Source organism: Apodemus sylvaticus, chromosome 9 (genome assembly GCF_947179515.1).
Source record: "Apodemus sylvaticus chromosome 9, mApoSyl1.1, whole genome shotgun sequence".
Lineage (NCBI taxonomy): Eukaryota > Metazoa > Chordata > Mammalia > Rodentia > Muridae > Apodemus > Apodemus sylvaticus.
Genome location: NC_067480.1, coordinates 72,401,575 through 72,418,403, shown reverse-complemented (window position 1 = coordinate 72,418,403; position 16,829 = coordinate 72,401,575). Strand labels below are relative to the sequence as shown.

Here is a 16,829-nt window from a genome sequence, read left to right as displayed (position 1 = left end):
TGCCCCCTTATTGGGAAGGGATCTTTAGTTACATTGGGAGCCTCTATTTCCTTTGGTCCCCCCATTCGCCTAAACCTAAGCTTGCCCGCAGTTCCTCTGCTCCTTCTTCTAGCCAGTCAACCTACGAACACTGACATGTTTCCTTTACCAGCTTTTCAGGTGGACCCCAGAGTTTGGGAAGTCTGGAACTCCTCTGTTGCTAAACACCATTCTCCTGTTGTCATCCAGTTACTGGACTCTACCAGGTACATCACCAACACTCAATACCCTCTCTCTCTCCAGGGCCTCAGGGGACTTAAGCCTATCATTTCTGACCTCTTAAGGAAAAAACTCCTTCACCTCACTTCTTCCCACTATACAAGCAGTTAAGAAACCTAATGGTACCTATCTATCACCTGGTTCAAGGCCTCAGGCGCATTGATTCTGCAGTGGTTCCCCTCCACCCAGTTGTAGCTTAACCCCTACACACTTGGCACTATCCCCCCTGGGACTTCTTATTTCTCAGTCCTTGATCTCAAGGATGCATTTTTCTGCCACACCAACTCCAGTAGATTCTGTGTGACAAGTTCCACAGGCTGAGGTGTTAGACTCCAAAGGGAGGAGGTCTCCTGGAAACTGAGGAACTCTCCAGCTAGAGGATAATTCTGAGCTGTAGTTCTCAAGGCAGTTTTTTTTTTGTTTGTTTTTTTTTGTTTTTTTTTTTTTGTTTTTTTTTTTTTTTGCTCTCAATTTCCTCTTCCTTTTTTCACAGGATGATCCTAATACCCCGGGGCCAGTAATCCGTTCTTTGAAGTAGAGACACTGGCTGCAAACTCTACGAACTGCAACGCGTTGCCTCATAGTCATTTACATAATTACAAACTCCCAACAACCTGTAAATGTATATGGCTATGCCTGTGTAGATGAGGGGTGGCTCTGACACTGTGGTGCAGAAAGCGTTGATTAAATACAGTTTTAAATTAAATTTCAAGAAGTTTTTTACAAGGTAAAAGCCAGATGTTCGATAGGGATTACTCACGGGAAACTCATTAAAACCTAGGGGGTGTGACCAAATGTTTTTAAGAAACTTTAAACTCTCTTTGAAGGTTTGCTGTTAACTACAAGTGCCAAAGCGGTGGTGGCGCACACCTTTAATCCCAGCACTTGGGAGGCAGAGGCAGGCGGATTTCTGAGTTCGAGGCCAGCCTGGTCTACAGAGTGAGTTCCAGGACAGCCAGGGCTACACGGAGAAACCCTGTCTTGAAAAAAACAAAACAAACAAACAAACAAAATCTCCCCGCCCCCGCAAAAAAACTACAAGTGACTGTGATTCTGTATTCTAAACAGGAAGATTGATGTTATCTGTAATTGATCCTCTGAATCTATGAGAAACTTTGTACCTGATTGATTTTGCATTTCCTTGTGCCAAATGGTTATGATAATTGTGCCAGCCTCATTGGCTACATCTTTTGAAATGGTAATACCAACTTTTCCTGTATAAGAACCCTTACTAGAGTGCTCCTAAATACATTTAGAATCAAACCGCCTCAGTGTTTGCTTCTATCATCGCCGAACCTGTGCCTTTCCTGAGTACTAAAGCCCCCCCTCGGTCGTGATCCCCTGGCTGGGACAGTCCTTGGCATTTTTCTCTGTCTCTTTTGAGGCCTGGTCACAGAACATATTTGCCTTTACCTGGACAGATCCTAACACCCACTTTTCTACCCAACATACCTGGACTGTTCTACCTCAGATATTCCGAGACAGTGCACACCTATTTAGCCAGGTCCTGTCTTCTGACTTACTCTCTCTTTTTTTTTAAAGATCTATTTATTATATATAAGTAGTTGTCTTCAGACACACCAGAAGAGGGCGTCAGATCTCATTATGAATGGTTGTGAGCCACCATGTGGTGGCTGGAATTTGAACTCAGGACCTTCAGAAGAGCAGTCAGTGCTCTTAACCACTGAGCCATCTCTCCAGCCTGACTTACTCTCTTTATCTCTTCCTAAATCTAAGATTGTACTTTACATAGATGATGTCCTTCTCTGTGGCCCTTCTCTAGAGATTAGCCAAGCTGACACTTCTGCTCTTCTAAATTTTCTTTCCAGTTGAGGCTATAGGGTCTCACCTTCTAAAGTCTACTCCTCAGGTCACCTATTTGGGACTTACAATTACCCCAATAATAGCCTGCAAGGCTATTATTACCTTAGATAGAAAGAATCTGATTCAGTCTCTAACAGTTCCTTCTACAAAGGTAGAGAGATTCTATCATTCCTAGGATTCCTATCATTCCTTTCTCTTATATGAACCAGCATTAGGCCCCACCCAAGAATTGCTTCTCAGACCTGTTACCAAGCCCTTTCTGAGGCTCCAACAGGCTCTCCTTAAGGTCCTAGCATTACATCTCCCTGACCTGGCCCGGTGCTTTCCCCCTCTATGTAACTGAAAAGGAGAGATTTGCCCTTGGAGTCTTATGTCACCAACTGGAACCCTCTTTTGCACCTGTAGCATACTTGTCAAAAAAACTAGATCTAACCATCCAGGGATGGGCACCTTGTATTTGTACCTTAGCAGCCACTGAACTCCTTATTTGAGAGTCAAAAAAACTAACCTTGGGGTCCCCCATAACTATGCTCTCTTCTCATAACCTGTCACAGCTCCTAACTTACAAAGGCCTGCAGACTCTACCTCCCTCCAGAGTTCTTTCTCTCCAGGTAGCGCTAATAGAGGATTTCACGCTCACCTTCCAATCATGTCCTCCTCTTAATATTTCTACTTTTCTTCCCTGACCTAATACTAACCACTCCCTGTCTCACTCCTGCACTGAGACTTTAGAGCAACTATTACCTCATCCTTCACACATACAGGAGGGCACACTGCCTCAGTCCATCTATACCTGGCGCACAGGTGGAAGCTCCTTTCTATATGAAAGGACTAGAAAAGCTGGCTATGCCATAGTGTCAGACGCCTAGGTGGTAGAGGCCCAGGCCCTTCCTGCACACACCACTAATCAACAGGCTGAGCTGATAGCTCTCACCCGCGCCTTTCAGCTGGCACAGGGACAATCCCTCAACATCTACACAGATTCCAAATATGCTTTCCATACCCACACCCATTTCTGGAAGGAGTGTGGGTTACTTACCACAAAAGGAGGATCGGTAACTAAAGCAAACCACATTTTGGCCATGCTGAGGGCCTCCCATCTCCCCACAGCTACTGGGATTGTCCACAGCAGATCCTACCAGATGGGTGACTCTATTGTCTCCAAGGGAAACAACTGAGCCACCGAGGCAGGGAGAGCGGCGGCCCTCAGGGGCCTGCATTTGTTTTACCATCCCCAGGACGTCCTTACCCTGCAACCCACATCACTACCTCCACATGCCCACTGTCAGACATGCCAAGTACCTCCTGGTCTTGGTGGACACCTTCTCAGGGTGGGTGGAAGCATTTCCCACAACTAACCAAAGGGCTCAGACTGTCTCTGATTGCCTCCTCTGAGCCACCATCCCCCGGTTTGGTGTCCCAGCCTCCCTCCAGTCAGATATGGTCCTGAATTTACTTCCCAGATTTCTCAAATTCTATCTAACACCCTAGACATCCCCTGGCATTTTCACATTCACTACCACCCTCAGTCTTCAGGTAAGGTAAAAAGAACTAACCTCTCTGGTTAAGCTGTCACAAGAGCTTCACCTTGGTTGGGTAAAACTCCCACCTCTGGCTCTTTTCAGGCTCGGAGCTCTCTCCAAGCGACCTCTTCTCATCTCATGCTTTGAATTCATGTATGGATGTCGGGTCCTAACTCCTGGTCTGTCAGCTAAATGCTTTCCCCTTCCAGACCACCTACTCAGCCCATTACTTTGGCACCTCTGCTCTCTCCTATGGAACTTTGCTGACACCATCTACTGTGGCCACACAGTCTCCTGTCCACTGCCTGTCAACATTGGAGACCAAGTCCTCTTATCCCCTCCAGATCATCGGCACTCCCCACTCTCTCCCAAATGGCAGGGCCCTTTTAAGGGGATTCTCATGCCCCCTACAGCTGCTAAACTCAAGGGACTCTCTCATTGGGTCCACCTGTCTCACCTCAAACCTTTCATCCTCCACCTACAAATGACTCTTCTTCATACACGTCAACCCCAACAGGACTGTGCTCTGTTAATCTCCAGAGGACGTCAAGACCACCCACCTTGTCCCCAATCCCAGAAAATGAGACTCCACTCCAGCAGCTGAGCTCAGCCTCACTGGATTAGACATGGGTTTCTTGTCCTCCTCCTGCTGCTCATTTCCATCCAGGTAGCCCTTACATTTGGAGATTTGAGGTTCAAGTGTAAGACCCCCCAAAACCGAGGGTGCCCCAGCACCCCACACCCCGGAAGGCGACACCCAAATCACTCTCGAGAAACGGTCTCCATGCACTAGCATGAGGATTTCTTTATTCCAGAAATCTGGGTTCTATACAGCTGTACACCACGCAGGGGTAGAGGACTGAGGACCACGAGTGCCGAATCGCGACAGCTTTTATAAGTTTACGACAAAGCCCGGGAATCACAAGCCAATCATTTCTTAGCATGGAGAGCCCTCGAAATGCAAACCAATTGATTTGTACCACTCCATAGTTTTTTTTCCCCACACCCCCACTCCATACTTTTTAGGCCAATCAGTTTAAATTATCGCAGCCCTCGCTCAGTGGACCAATTAGTTTCCTATTTTTTTGAATGTCTACAGCTGTGTGAACTCCTGCATAGGGGTAATGGCGTAAGTTTACAGAAGCAAGATAAGCTTAGCCCATTTCCAGTTACCTTATGGGGCCAGGATCACCTATTCAAGGCCTTTCTGCTAGGTCTAAACAAAGGGCGGGCTCTGGAATGTGACCTTTTACCTAGTTTCTAACAAAGCAAGATAGCATTTTAAACTTCTGATTTCTTGGGGTCATTAGAGTTAGACTGTATTATTTTCTATCCTTTCACTAGAAAACCCCACAGATAACAGTCTTTCCAAATAGGGACAGGAAACTGCTCCATAGCCGGATGCCAGGAACGCATCCAAATTGCTACCATCCCTGTATCTGTTATCCCATCTAAATATTATGATCTCTATACTTGCTTTCTCTTTGACCAGACAAAAGATTATTGTAGAAAATGGTCAGACAAATATGAGGGCTGCCCATATTGGTCTTGTCAGATACATATGCTAGGACCATGGACCAATCATGTCTTCTATCAACACTGCAAGACACTCTTTTCCTACATAGAAGACCTGTGGGAATCCAGGTGGGAGACAGGAGCTGTTGGTAAGCTCTACCGTAAATATCAACCCAGGTACCCAGTAAGTACTATCCATATCCAGAGAAAATATGTCTCAATTGCCCAACCTCTAGATATTAGAAAAGCAGAAGTAATCAAACACTCCTTCAAGGTCCTTACCTCCCTGACATCCCACCTCATAAATGGCACTAACTTGTCATTTCGCCTTTTGTGTCAGACCTTGACCTCGGCGTACCAGCTCCTTAATGTCACCAGGCCTGGTCCCTTTAAAGATCACTGGTCCTGCGTACCTCCTGAAATTAACTCACAATTGCCACTTACGGCCTGTCTGGTGATTCTGCCAGGTGACCTTACCTCACCTTTTGTCAGCTACCCTGACTCTGATGTCACCATGACTCCGTACCTTTACTCTGTCCCCCTCTTCAGCCTGGCAAAGTGCTTAAAGATCTCTGGGACACGTTCTGTTAGAACACTAACCTCCCTAGACTGCAGTAGAACCATCTCTGCCACAATGCCCTGCAGTCCAGAACATGTCAATTCTTTGTGGCACACAAGTATATCATCGCCTCCCTGCCAGCTGGTCAGGAGTTTGCATGTTGGTACTCCTTTCCCTGAACTGGGAGTAATCCAGGAAATTGAGCCCCTGCCAATCCCAGCTGTAGATATGATAGCTGCTCAACATAAGAGGGCAGTTCAGGTCCTGCCACTCTTGGTTGCTATGGGAATAGATGTAGGTGTTAGTAAAGAAATTGCAGGGATAATTACTTCCATGAACCAATGTAATACATTCACTTCCCAGTTTAAAAGCAGTCTTCAAGAAATGACTGAAACTGTGCTTACTATCCAGAAACAGATTGTTCTTTGGCAGCCATGGGGCTTCAGAACTGATGAGTACTAGTTGTCCTGACAGCTAAAGAAGCTGGTCTTTGCCTGTTCCTCCAAGAAGAATGCTGTTTCTACGTCAACCAATCCGGGATAGTGAGAAATAAAATCCAGGAGCTACAATCAGACATAAAGAATTTCAGGGATCATGAGACCTCCAGTTCTGGGATTTCTGAAAACCCTATATGGAAGCGGACACTCCCTTTTGTAACGCCTGCCTTCTCTAGTCATCTTCCTGTGTTATTGTTTGCTCCCTGCCTCACTATTCTTCTTTCTACATGCCTCCAATGGCAAATACAAAAAATTTCTAACCAAACTATTAATCAGTTCCTGTTACAGGATTACCAGGTGCTGTCCACAGAACAGCCACTGTCTACAGAGAAACCTGATGTGAATGTTTACCAAGTGGACCCTGATGGTGAAACTCAGCTACATCCCAAAATTGATGACGCCCCTAGACAGCACGAAGCAGCTTAAGAGACACGGCGCCCTCATTCCCTTTCACCATCATTTTCCCACTCCCCCTTTTCCCTTCTCTTTATAATAATAAGAAGGGAGGAATGTTGGTATCAGGGCCTTGGAAACCTGTGACATCACATATAGGCGACAGTGCAACCCACACACCTGTTGCCAGGGCAACAGCCACCACGTTCCCAGAATGCACTAGCCCCACCTCCCACCTTACTTGTGGCTACTTCACTATCCACACAGAAATGAAAGGCCCTCTGATCTCTCTTTCTCTTCCCCCTTCTCTTTTCTCTGTTACCTTACCCTTCTCTCAATAAAACCTCACATGGAACTATTTGGGCTCATGTGGTCTTTGTGGGGCCGTACAAAGATCACAACAATTGCTCTCTCTTTCCGTCTCCCCTCACCCCCATTTCTCTTCTTTTCTCTTTTTGAGACAGGTTCTAGACAGCCCTGAATAGCCTAGAACTCACTATGAAGACGGGACCGGCCTAGAACTCAAGAAGATCTGCCTGCCCCCACCTCCTGAACTTACATGTACATTAAAAAAATAAACAAAGGCCGGGTGATGGTGGCGCACGTCTGTAATCCCAGCACTCTGGGAGGCAGAGGCAGGTGGATTTCTGAGTTCGAGGCCAGCCTGGTCTACAGAGTGAGTTCTAGGACAGCCAGGGCTATACAGAGAAACCCTGTCTCGAAAAAAACCAAATCCAACCCCCCCCAAAACCCCTCCAAAAATAAACAAACAACAACAATGAAACCAGTGTAAACCAGTGTAAGTCTTGTGAGACTGTCATCTTGACTCTGGGTAGGTAACACAGGGAGGATCAGGAGTTCAGAGTCATATTTGGCCTGGGCTATATGATATCCTGACTCAAAAAACAAGAAATTATCACACGCAAAATCATAAAAGACTACAGATTATCAAATCCTGCTGACCATTTACTCTCCTGCGAGCATCCTTCCTGTGAGGCTGGGGGAAGGGACAACACCAAAGGTCACCACTACACAGCCTCCTTTCCTAGGTCATGCCTAAGTGTTAGCATTTAGAGCACTTTGAAAACGAAAGCTTCCAACTTACCAGGCAAAAGGAGCCTTTAAAACAACAAGTGTCACCACTAATGTGAGAGACAGGTTCTGACATACCTGAAAGGAAGATAGGGTTTATAAAGCAAATACATTATAAATATCAACTCTTCACTTTTGCGCTCGCGTGCGAGTGCGTGCGCGTGCGTGCACGTGTGTGTATGTGTGTGTGTGTGTGTGTGTGTGTGTATGAACACAGTGCAGGCACCTGAACTGGCCAGGACAGGATGATGGACCCTTGGAGACAGAGCCATAGGCCACTGTGAATCTCCAGTCCCATGTTCTTGCTTTTGTTTTGAGACAGGATCTCACTGGCCTACAATTGGCTAGACACCCCTGGCTGGCATCCAGCTCATGAAGCTCTTCCTGCCTCTTCATCCAAAAGGTTGGGCTGGAAGTCTTGTGCTAACACACCTGGCTGAATATTTTGAATTCTCCGAAGTTAAACATTAAGCCAGGCACACACCTGTTTGTCCAGGACTTAAGGCTGAGGCAGGAGAATTCTGAATCTGAGGCCTGTGTTACAGTGATGCCTTTCTCAAAACAACACCAAAAAATAAATAAATAAATAAAACAGGGGCCGGAGAGATGGCCCAGGGGGGTAGAGCACTGGCTGATCTGCCAGAGGACAGGGGCTCAGTTTCTAGCACATGGTGGCTCTCAGCCACATGTGACTCCAGGTCTAGGGGAACGGATGACCTCTTCTGGCCTGTATGGTAGCTGCAGGCATGTGGTGCACAGACAGACATGCAGGCAAACACACACACACACACACACACACACACACACTAAAAGGAAAACAAATAGCCACCAAACTGAGCCATGGATCCGTGGCTTAATGGGCAGAGTTGTCACTTAGCATGCACAGGTCACAGGTTCCACACCAGCACACATGAACCAGGTATGGCGATGCATGCCTGCCGTCACAACCCTGGGGAGGTAGGGGCAGAGGGTCCATGAGTTTACTAGCTCAAGGCCTGCTTGGGATACACGAGGCCCTGTCTCAAAAACAAAGCAAGACTAAGTTCAGCGACAGTAAAACCAAGGCACACACACCTTCCGATTTACGCCAGGTGCTCTCAATGAAATTGTAACTGTAGATTCCTCCACTGATCACAAACAGTATCACCGATTTGGAGATGAAGTGGGCACTCGTGACTGATGGCTCTCCCACCTAAGAGCAGGACACACATGGGATACGGGCCTGGCAGGCAGGCGCACCTCAAGGGCTGGACCCAGGGCTTGCCCTGGCTCACAGCGGGGCATGGTCCATCACGGCAGCGGGGATTGGGGGTGGGTAAGGATGCTTGGTCACTGCTGCAGTCAGGAAGCAGAGAGCTGGTCTCAGAACCCAGCTTGCTTTCCCTTTGATCCAGTGAAGGAAGTCAGCCCGTTGGATGTTGGCACCTGTGGTTAATTAAGATGGCTCTTCCCACCTCAACAAATACTATCTAGAAATTCTCTCCCAGACATGCCCAGGGCTGTTCTCCAACGTGTTGCTAGAGCCCTTGTCCTGACCATAGTGATGATGTCATTACAAGCTGTACCACCAGCAGCTGTAGCTAATGAGAACATTAGTTCAGGAAGCAATCATTGTAGACACAGATCCCAAAACAATCTGGGTCAGTAATACTGTTTATTTTGTTGCTGTTTTGTGTAGTTCTGGGCTAGATTCAACCTCCTCAGAGACCTGCCTTCCTCTGCCTCTGCCTCTGCTTCTCTGCCTCTCTCTCTCTGCCTATCTCTCTGGCTCTCAGGTGCTTGGATTAAAGGTGTGAACCAGCAATCCTTGCAATAGGTGTCTGCTTGGTGTGTGTTTGCATGTGTTTATGTGGAGGCCAGCAATTAATACTCTACCACTCTCCACCTTATTATTTATTAGAATTTATTAATTTTAAAGGTATAGTCCAGGCTGGCCTTGAACTCATGGTTCCTCCCGCCTCTTCAGCATACTCTATTGATGTGTCTTGGCTCAATTAAGAATACCGGCTGTTCTTCCAGAGGATCAGAGTTAAGTTCCCAGAACCCGCAAGGTGGCTTGCCAACATCTGTAATGCCAACTCTAAGGGATCAGACTCCTTTCTGACATCCTCAGGCACAAATGTGGTGCACAGACAGACATGGAGTTTCTTATACAAAAATAACACAGCCTTTTTTTTTTTAAAGATATGTTCCTTTCATGTGTGTGCGCACGCGAGCGCGCGCATGCGCACGTGCGCGCGCCTAGCTCATGGCTTTGGGTATGACCTTTTGGGCCAGAATAGGTTGTCATGTCATATATAGTTAGAGTCACACGCAGGTGGTTGTGAGCCATGTGGGTGCTGGGGACCAAACCAGAGCTCTGACCACTGAATGAGCATCTCTGATCCATATTCTGAGACCTGGAGTTCTCTGCTTGGCTGGCTGGCTGCCAGTGAGCCCCAGGCCTCCTCCTTTTCCCTCTGCACACCGAGCTTCTCTGCACATTTGGGATTTGGGGGGGGGGTGCAGTCATGTCCTCATATAGCTACAGACTTAGATCACTCGGCTACTAAGCCAGGTGCTTCTTCACCAGACACTGGCGCTGTGGTTATCTGGCCAGATGCTACGTTAGGAAGGCAACACTGCTATGTTAGGAAGGCAACGCAGCTCTTGGTTGACCTGTGTGCATCCTTCTTTTTCAACAAAAACTCCTGAGAGACTGGAGAGGCACCTCGGTGGTTAGGAGCACTGGCTGCTCTTGCAGAAGACACAGGTTTGCCAGCCCCCACAGAAGCTTACAGACTACTTCCAGGGGAGCCGGCACCATCCTCTGGTCTCTTTGGGCACCAGGCATGCAAGTGGTACATAGACACACATGTTGACAAAACACCATACATATAAAATAAAAATAAACAAAATCTCAAATATTTCAAGGGGCCGGGCAGTGGGTGGTGCATGCCTTCAATCCTAGCACTTGGGAGGCAGAGGCAGGCAGATTTCTGAGTTTGAGGCCAGCCTGGTCTACAGAGTGAGTTCCAGGACAGTCAGGGCTATAGAGAAACCCTGTCTCAAAAAATGTACAAAACAAAACAACAAAAAATTCAAGGGAAGGGAAAAAGAAGAGGAGAAAGGCAAAACCTACAAGTGTGGAAGAATAAAAGAGGGAGAAAAGGAGAGGGCAAGGGAGAGTAAGGGGAGAAGAGCCAGGGAGGGGCAGGACTCTATCAGAGAAGGAATGAACTAGGTCCAGTCCTCCAACTTCCTTTAACTCTGCATCTCTAAGAGGATCCAGTGAAGGAACCCACAGCTGACAGACCGCTGCCCCTGAACCCCACGGTCTCCTTTAAGTGTAACCCTTTGGAGCTGCAGATGGGGAAATATCTACCACAATCTCATTGGGAATGGTGAGCGGCAAGATGCTGAAGTCAAAGTTGTTTGTTGTCAAGAAAACGTGCTGCCTGTGACCAAGAGAAAAGGTAGAAAGAATTAGGAAGTGTGTCTGCTGGCGGGCCTGTGACAGTCTCCCTTAGAAGCTCCCTGGCAGCTGGAGCCACCCAGAAACACTGCCATGTCCTAATGTGCCTGCATGCTTTGGTTTGTTTTTTACTTCTTTAAATGACCTAGTCACAGAGACAAAAATGCCACAAATGAAATAGGCAGGTGTTGGTGGCTCAAGCCTGCCTGCCTGGCACTTCAGGGGCTGAGGCTGAAGAACTGAGACTTCTACGTGGGTTAAGATGCTTCTCACTGAGCCTGGCTGTCTATCCAAGTTTTATCCCCCAAATTAACAGTATGGGAGAAGAGAAGTGACTCCCACAGATTAGCATCTGACCTCCACAGAGGTGCTGTGGCACACTTAGACAGACAGACAAATAAAGAAATGTAGTTTAAAAAATTTTAAGCCAGCCGGGCGGTGGTGGCGCACACCTGTAATCCCAGCACTCTGGGAGGCAGAGGCAGGCAGATTTCTGAGTTCGAGGTCAGCGTGGTCTACAGAGTGAGTTCCAGGACAGCCAGAACTACACAGAGAAACCCTGTCTCGACAAAAACCAAATCCAAAAAAACCAAAAAAAAAAAAAAAAAAAAAAAAAAAAAATTAAGCCAAGAAAGGTTTCTGTGGGATCATGTCAGGCAGTCTGTGGTCAGTAGAATATTTTACAAGGGACAGAACCCATGAGCCATGCTCCCAGACTGCTGACTCCTCAACTCCGTAATCCTGTGGCCATCAGTCACATATGGCCAGGCCCCAGGTCCCTAGCGTTCTGACTGGACTCCACCCCTAAAGTCACCTGGCTACAGCCAGGCTTTCCCTGCCCCATGGTTACCTGGCTGTTGCCAAGTAACCCAGTCTCCTATAAAAGGCTTCTTGACTCTCCTCCCTCCCTCTGCCCAGTTTTCTCTCCCCTCCCCTCACCTCCCCCTTCCTTTTTGCCCTTGTTTCCCCCTTTCCACGTGGTCATGGCCAGCTCTCATCCCTCTATCCTCTCTTTCTCTCTTTCCTTCTCCATCTCCTCTCTTCCTACTTGTCTATAATAAAGCATTGAAACTATGAACTGTCTCTTCTTATCAAAACCCGCCGTGTAAGAACATGGAGCAGGCCTCAGCGTTTCCAGCCACTAAGAAAGGATCCAGCTTCTCCTCAGTCAAGCTTCTACATGTACGTGGGGCCGTGCAAACGGCCTGGCCTTCTAGGCAAAGACCTGCCCGCTAGCCAGGCATCTGCTCTGCAGGTACTTGAGGTGCGGTGTGCGGGGTGCGCAGGCCTGGCCAGTGTTCCCCTATGTGGCCCTGCCACCACTCCCGCTTTTCCCCCCACAGGTTTCCTGTTTGTTTTCTTTTTTGTCAATCTCTGATTGGCAGAAGCCACAGGCTTGGCTCCTGTCCCCAGAATGGCAATGCTTGTGCCTGTGTCTTTCTCTCTGTGTCCTACCCAGCCCAGCTATGATTCCTTGTGGGCCAGAGCTGCTCGGGTTTCTTTTTAAAAAAGGAGGAGCAGGGAGAGAGGGAAGGAAAGGGGTGAAACAAAGTGGGGGGAGAAAGGGGCAGGGGAGAAAGGGGCAGGGGGAGGAGAAGGGGAAGAGGGTCAGGAAAGGAGAGGGGTGGGGAGGTCAGCTCACCCTAGATACACGGCCGTTTTATCCATGCAAATGTTCTTGAGCACAAACGTATTGGGGAAGGCATAGAACAGTGGAACCTGCAGATAGCACAGATGCAGATAGGATGCGCCGGCCTGCCTTTCAGTACTCCAGAGGGTCAGGGCTCAGGGCATCCTCAGAACAGAAAGAACAGAGGACAACCTGGGCTACGGGAGACTGTGCCTCAGGAGAACAATAAAGAAAATACTAGAAACCGATCTGCTTCCGCCCATCGCCTGGCCAGTGTGGGAGAGCTTGACAGGTGTCATGGGTGTGGAAGAGCTGGCCCAGAGCCAGAGCTTCAACTTGGCCCACCCCGCCCACATCTACGCCATCTTCAGCCTGGAACACTTGAAGGGGCCAGTCCTGCAGATCCAAAGCTGCAGGGTCTCCATTACCCTGGGCAATGACAGGGTGTCCGAGAGGAGGCCTGGAACCAGTGTCTCACTGCAGTGAACATTTGCAAACAGAGGTGCCTGAGCAAAAGGTTACACTGTGACACACTGCAGCTTCCACAATGAGATTTTTTTTTTTTTTGAGTTTTAGTTTTCTTGGCAGGGCGGCGGCAGCGGGGGTGGGGTGGGGTGGGGGGGAGTTGCAAGGGCGGTGGGTGGGTATGGAGGGACAGTTGAATGGGATCGGAGTGCATGATGTTAAATCACAAAGAATCAAAAGTCAAAAAGAAAAAGAAAATGCTCTGCTGTGTAGTCACACTGAAATGCAGGGGGCATGCAAGGGACCACCTACCCCTTCAAGTTGTATACTGGATTCAAACACTTTCCCGGTCCTCACTGTGTACGGCCTAGAGTGATTGGAACATACAGTCAATAAATAATTTAAACACACACACACAACTAAAAGTCAGGCTTTGTCTTCTAATTTATTCTATTTTCAAGAACTTTCCTGTCTATGGGTGATTTGGCTGCACAACACATGCATGCTGTGCCTGAGGTGACCATCAGAGGGCGTTAGGCCTCTTTGAGCTGCAGTTACATCTGGCTGTGAGCCTTCTGTGGGTGCTGGGACCTGAACACGGTTCTCTACAAGAGCAGCTAGTGATTTAACTGCTGAGCCATCTCTCAGCTCCTTAACTTTTATACAATATTCATCATGGTCTCTCCTGCCGTGCTGCCTTTAGACATAGTGCACAGAATGAAGTCTTGATACCTTGAGGGCTCTGGGGTCCTAAAGCATTGGGTAGTGGTGGGAGATGGCTGTTGCTCCAATTCCCAGAACATGTGTAAGGGACAGGCAGGATGCTCTGGGTATGTCAAGCCAGCACACCTACCACAGAGGCAGGAGGCACAAACAGGAGAATCCACAGAGGCTTAAGGGCACTGGACTGGTGTATTTAGCAGAAGCAGAGCATTTAGCAGTACCCTGATTTAAGCAAGGTCATAGGAAAGGTTTAGTGCCCAAGGTTGTTCTCGGACATAGACAAACATATAACATGTGGGCTCAGACTAACATATACAAAATTCTGGGCCAGTGAGATGGCTCACTACATAAAGGGCCCTGCTGCAAAGCCCGGCATCCTGAGTTTGGCCCTAGTGAAGAGAAATGACTCCTGAGAGTTGTCTTCTGACTTGTTACATGCATGCACACACAAACAAATGCATGCACATGCGAAAGAGACAGAGAGAGCGAAAAAGAGAGAGAGAGAGAGAATATAAAATATTAGCCAGGTGTGGTAGCATGCCTTTATTCCCAGCACTTGTGAGGCAGAGGCAGGTGCATCTCTGTGAGACCGAGGCCAGCCTGGTCTACATTGTGAGACCCTCTCTCAAAATAATAAATAACAACAAAAATTCAGGAGCTGGAGAGATGGATCTGTGGTTAAGGGCACTTGTTGCTTTTCTAGAGGACCCAGGTTTGATTCCCAGCATCCACATGGTAGTTTAAAACACCTCTAATTCCAGTTCCAGGGACCTGACATCCTCTTCTGATCTCTGTGTGCAATGCATATGCATGTAGATAAACACTCACATAGATAAAATAAAAGTAAATCTTGTTTTAAAAATATATAAAAGATTGGTGTTCCCGTAAAGAGACAAAAGGACTCAAGGACACCTTCAAAGGGCTCTAACACTACCAGAAGCTCATTTACAAACCTAGGCCAGGCGGCTTTCCCTGTCTGCTCTGGGATCACTCAGAAACCCAGGTGGAGGAGACCCCCATTTCCTATTCTGGGCTCTCTGCCTTTTACCCACCCTTACCTATCCCATCCCATGCACAGTGCTGGGGATAGAACCCAGAATCTTCCTGTTGAGGGGCTCTCTTCTTTGAGGGGTCTCCCCAGGCTCTTTTTATTGTTTATTCAGAGACAGGCTGAATACATAGTCCATGTTGGCCTGAAATTCCCACTCCTCTTGCCTCCACCCCCTCCCTGCTGTGATGGCAGGCATGGGCACCTGCCAGGTTTCTGTGGAGCTGGAGTTGGCCCTGGTGTCACCAGGTGGTCAGCCCTCTGCCCAGCGAGTTTCAACTCAGGCCACAGCAGCAGTTACTTTTGGCAAGTATTTAAGTTTCCCTACTTTATTGTTGGTGTTTTTTTTTTTTTTCTGTTTTGCAGCAAACAACTTCCTTTTGGGTGGGACAAGTCACCTACCAGGTCCCATGGCTCTTTGCACAAGGTATCTTTGCATGTAACATTTACTGAAATCTACAGTTGACCTGGGACACACAGATAGTGGCATGTCACCTGTCATCACAGTACTTGGGAGGCTGAGGCACAGTATTGCTGTATTCAGACATGGATCCAGCTCTGTTGTATAGGCTGGCTGCAAACCTCTCAGCAAGGAAAGCCTTGCTGAACTCTAGTGATGACAACCCAGAATTCAGGGTTTATGACTGAAGTCCCCAGGGGACAGTTAGCAGCCTCCATGACAGGATGGCTTTCTGAACTGGGCACCAAAAATGGGAGACTTCCTTTCTCAGCAGGGCTTCCCTGTCTCTTCCTGTCTTTGTTTGGAGAGTGTCTTTAAACACAGGTGGCTGGCCTCTGAAAGGTGACCAGCTGCATAACTCAGCATACACATCCTGTGCTGGGTTCCCACCCGCGGGACCCATTAGCCCTTTCCACCTGTGCCCCTGAAACAAACCCTTAAATACTCTCCTATCCCTGAAAGAATACAGCAGACATCCCTCTGCAGTAGTCTCCGGAGATCATACCGTCCACACTCATGGCTGTCTGAACCCTGCTCTCCACCTCCGCTTCTTTTGTCCCCTCAGGCTGGTGACCAACAGCCTCTGGGGAGAAAAGTGGGGACGGGAGTACATACATAGAGACATCCTTGCATGTTAGCGATCAGAGACACTGCTAACCACGGCACTGTGCACAGCACACTTCCCAGCATGAACTCAGCTCGCCTCAACAGCCCACGGCACAGCTGCTGCCTCTATCCCTACCAACACCAAGGTAGGGATAGATGGTGGGTCAGATTGCAGACTGCACAAGGAACTTGGGTTTGACGCGTGTCCCTGGCCCTGGTTCCACACCCAGAAACGAATTTTAGTGATATGCTTAGAAGAGATAATGTCAAGCTTGATTCCTACAATTGGGCTGGAGGGTATGCCAGTTATAATAACTTTAGTCTTTTCAGCGTTTTTTGCTGATACTAACAAGAACCAGTCCCATTCCTCCCCGCCACAAACCTCCCCACAGCATCCCATCCCAGTTAGGCAGTCGCACCGGCACAATTCTTGATTCAAATCTTGAGCCCTGACCATGGTAGTCACTGCTGCTAGTATCAACATCAGCATCTTGCCTGGTTCTCCACAACTAACACCGCTCTTCAACTGCCAAGCTTGAGAAAGTGTCTGAGCATGCGTGAGGTTAAGTTCCTTCTCTCCTACCCGCCTCTAGACTGGGCACGCGCACCAGGTAAGAAGGCCACTAGCAGGACCTATTGGATGCATACGACAAAAGCCCCGTTAGGTCTACATAGAGGCGAGTGGAAGGAGTGAGTATGCGCAATATGAAAGCGGAGAGAACGCACATTTCAAATCTAAAAGTTACGCCCAGGCTCCCAGATCCATAAGTCAAAATCCAGAG

The 16,829-nt window shown here is 48.1% G+C and overlaps 1 protein-coding gene across 1 annotated transcript in view; it reads right to left on the bottom strand.

Moving 5' to 3' along the window:
• Catsperd (cation channel sperm associated auxiliary subunit delta) overlaps positions 1–16,537 on the bottom strand; it is a 49,632-nt gene extending 33,095 nt beyond the window's left edge. The window contains exons 1-6 of the mRNA XM_052193665.1: positions 16,467–16,537; positions 13,523–13,577; positions 12,758–12,834; positions 11,026–11,098; positions 8,736–8,853; positions 7,675–7,739 (exon numbers count right to left, since the gene is read on the bottom strand). Coding sequence (XP_052049625.1) covers positions 7,675–7,739; positions 8,736–8,853; positions 11,026–11,098; positions 12,758–12,834; positions 13,523–13,577; positions 16,467–16,537 — 459 coding nt within the window. The remainder of the gene's footprint in view (positions 1–7,674; positions 7,740–8,735; positions 8,854–11,025; positions 11,099–12,757; positions 12,835–13,522; positions 13,578–16,466) is intronic.
• Positions 16,538–16,829: the final 292 nt, after the last annotated feature.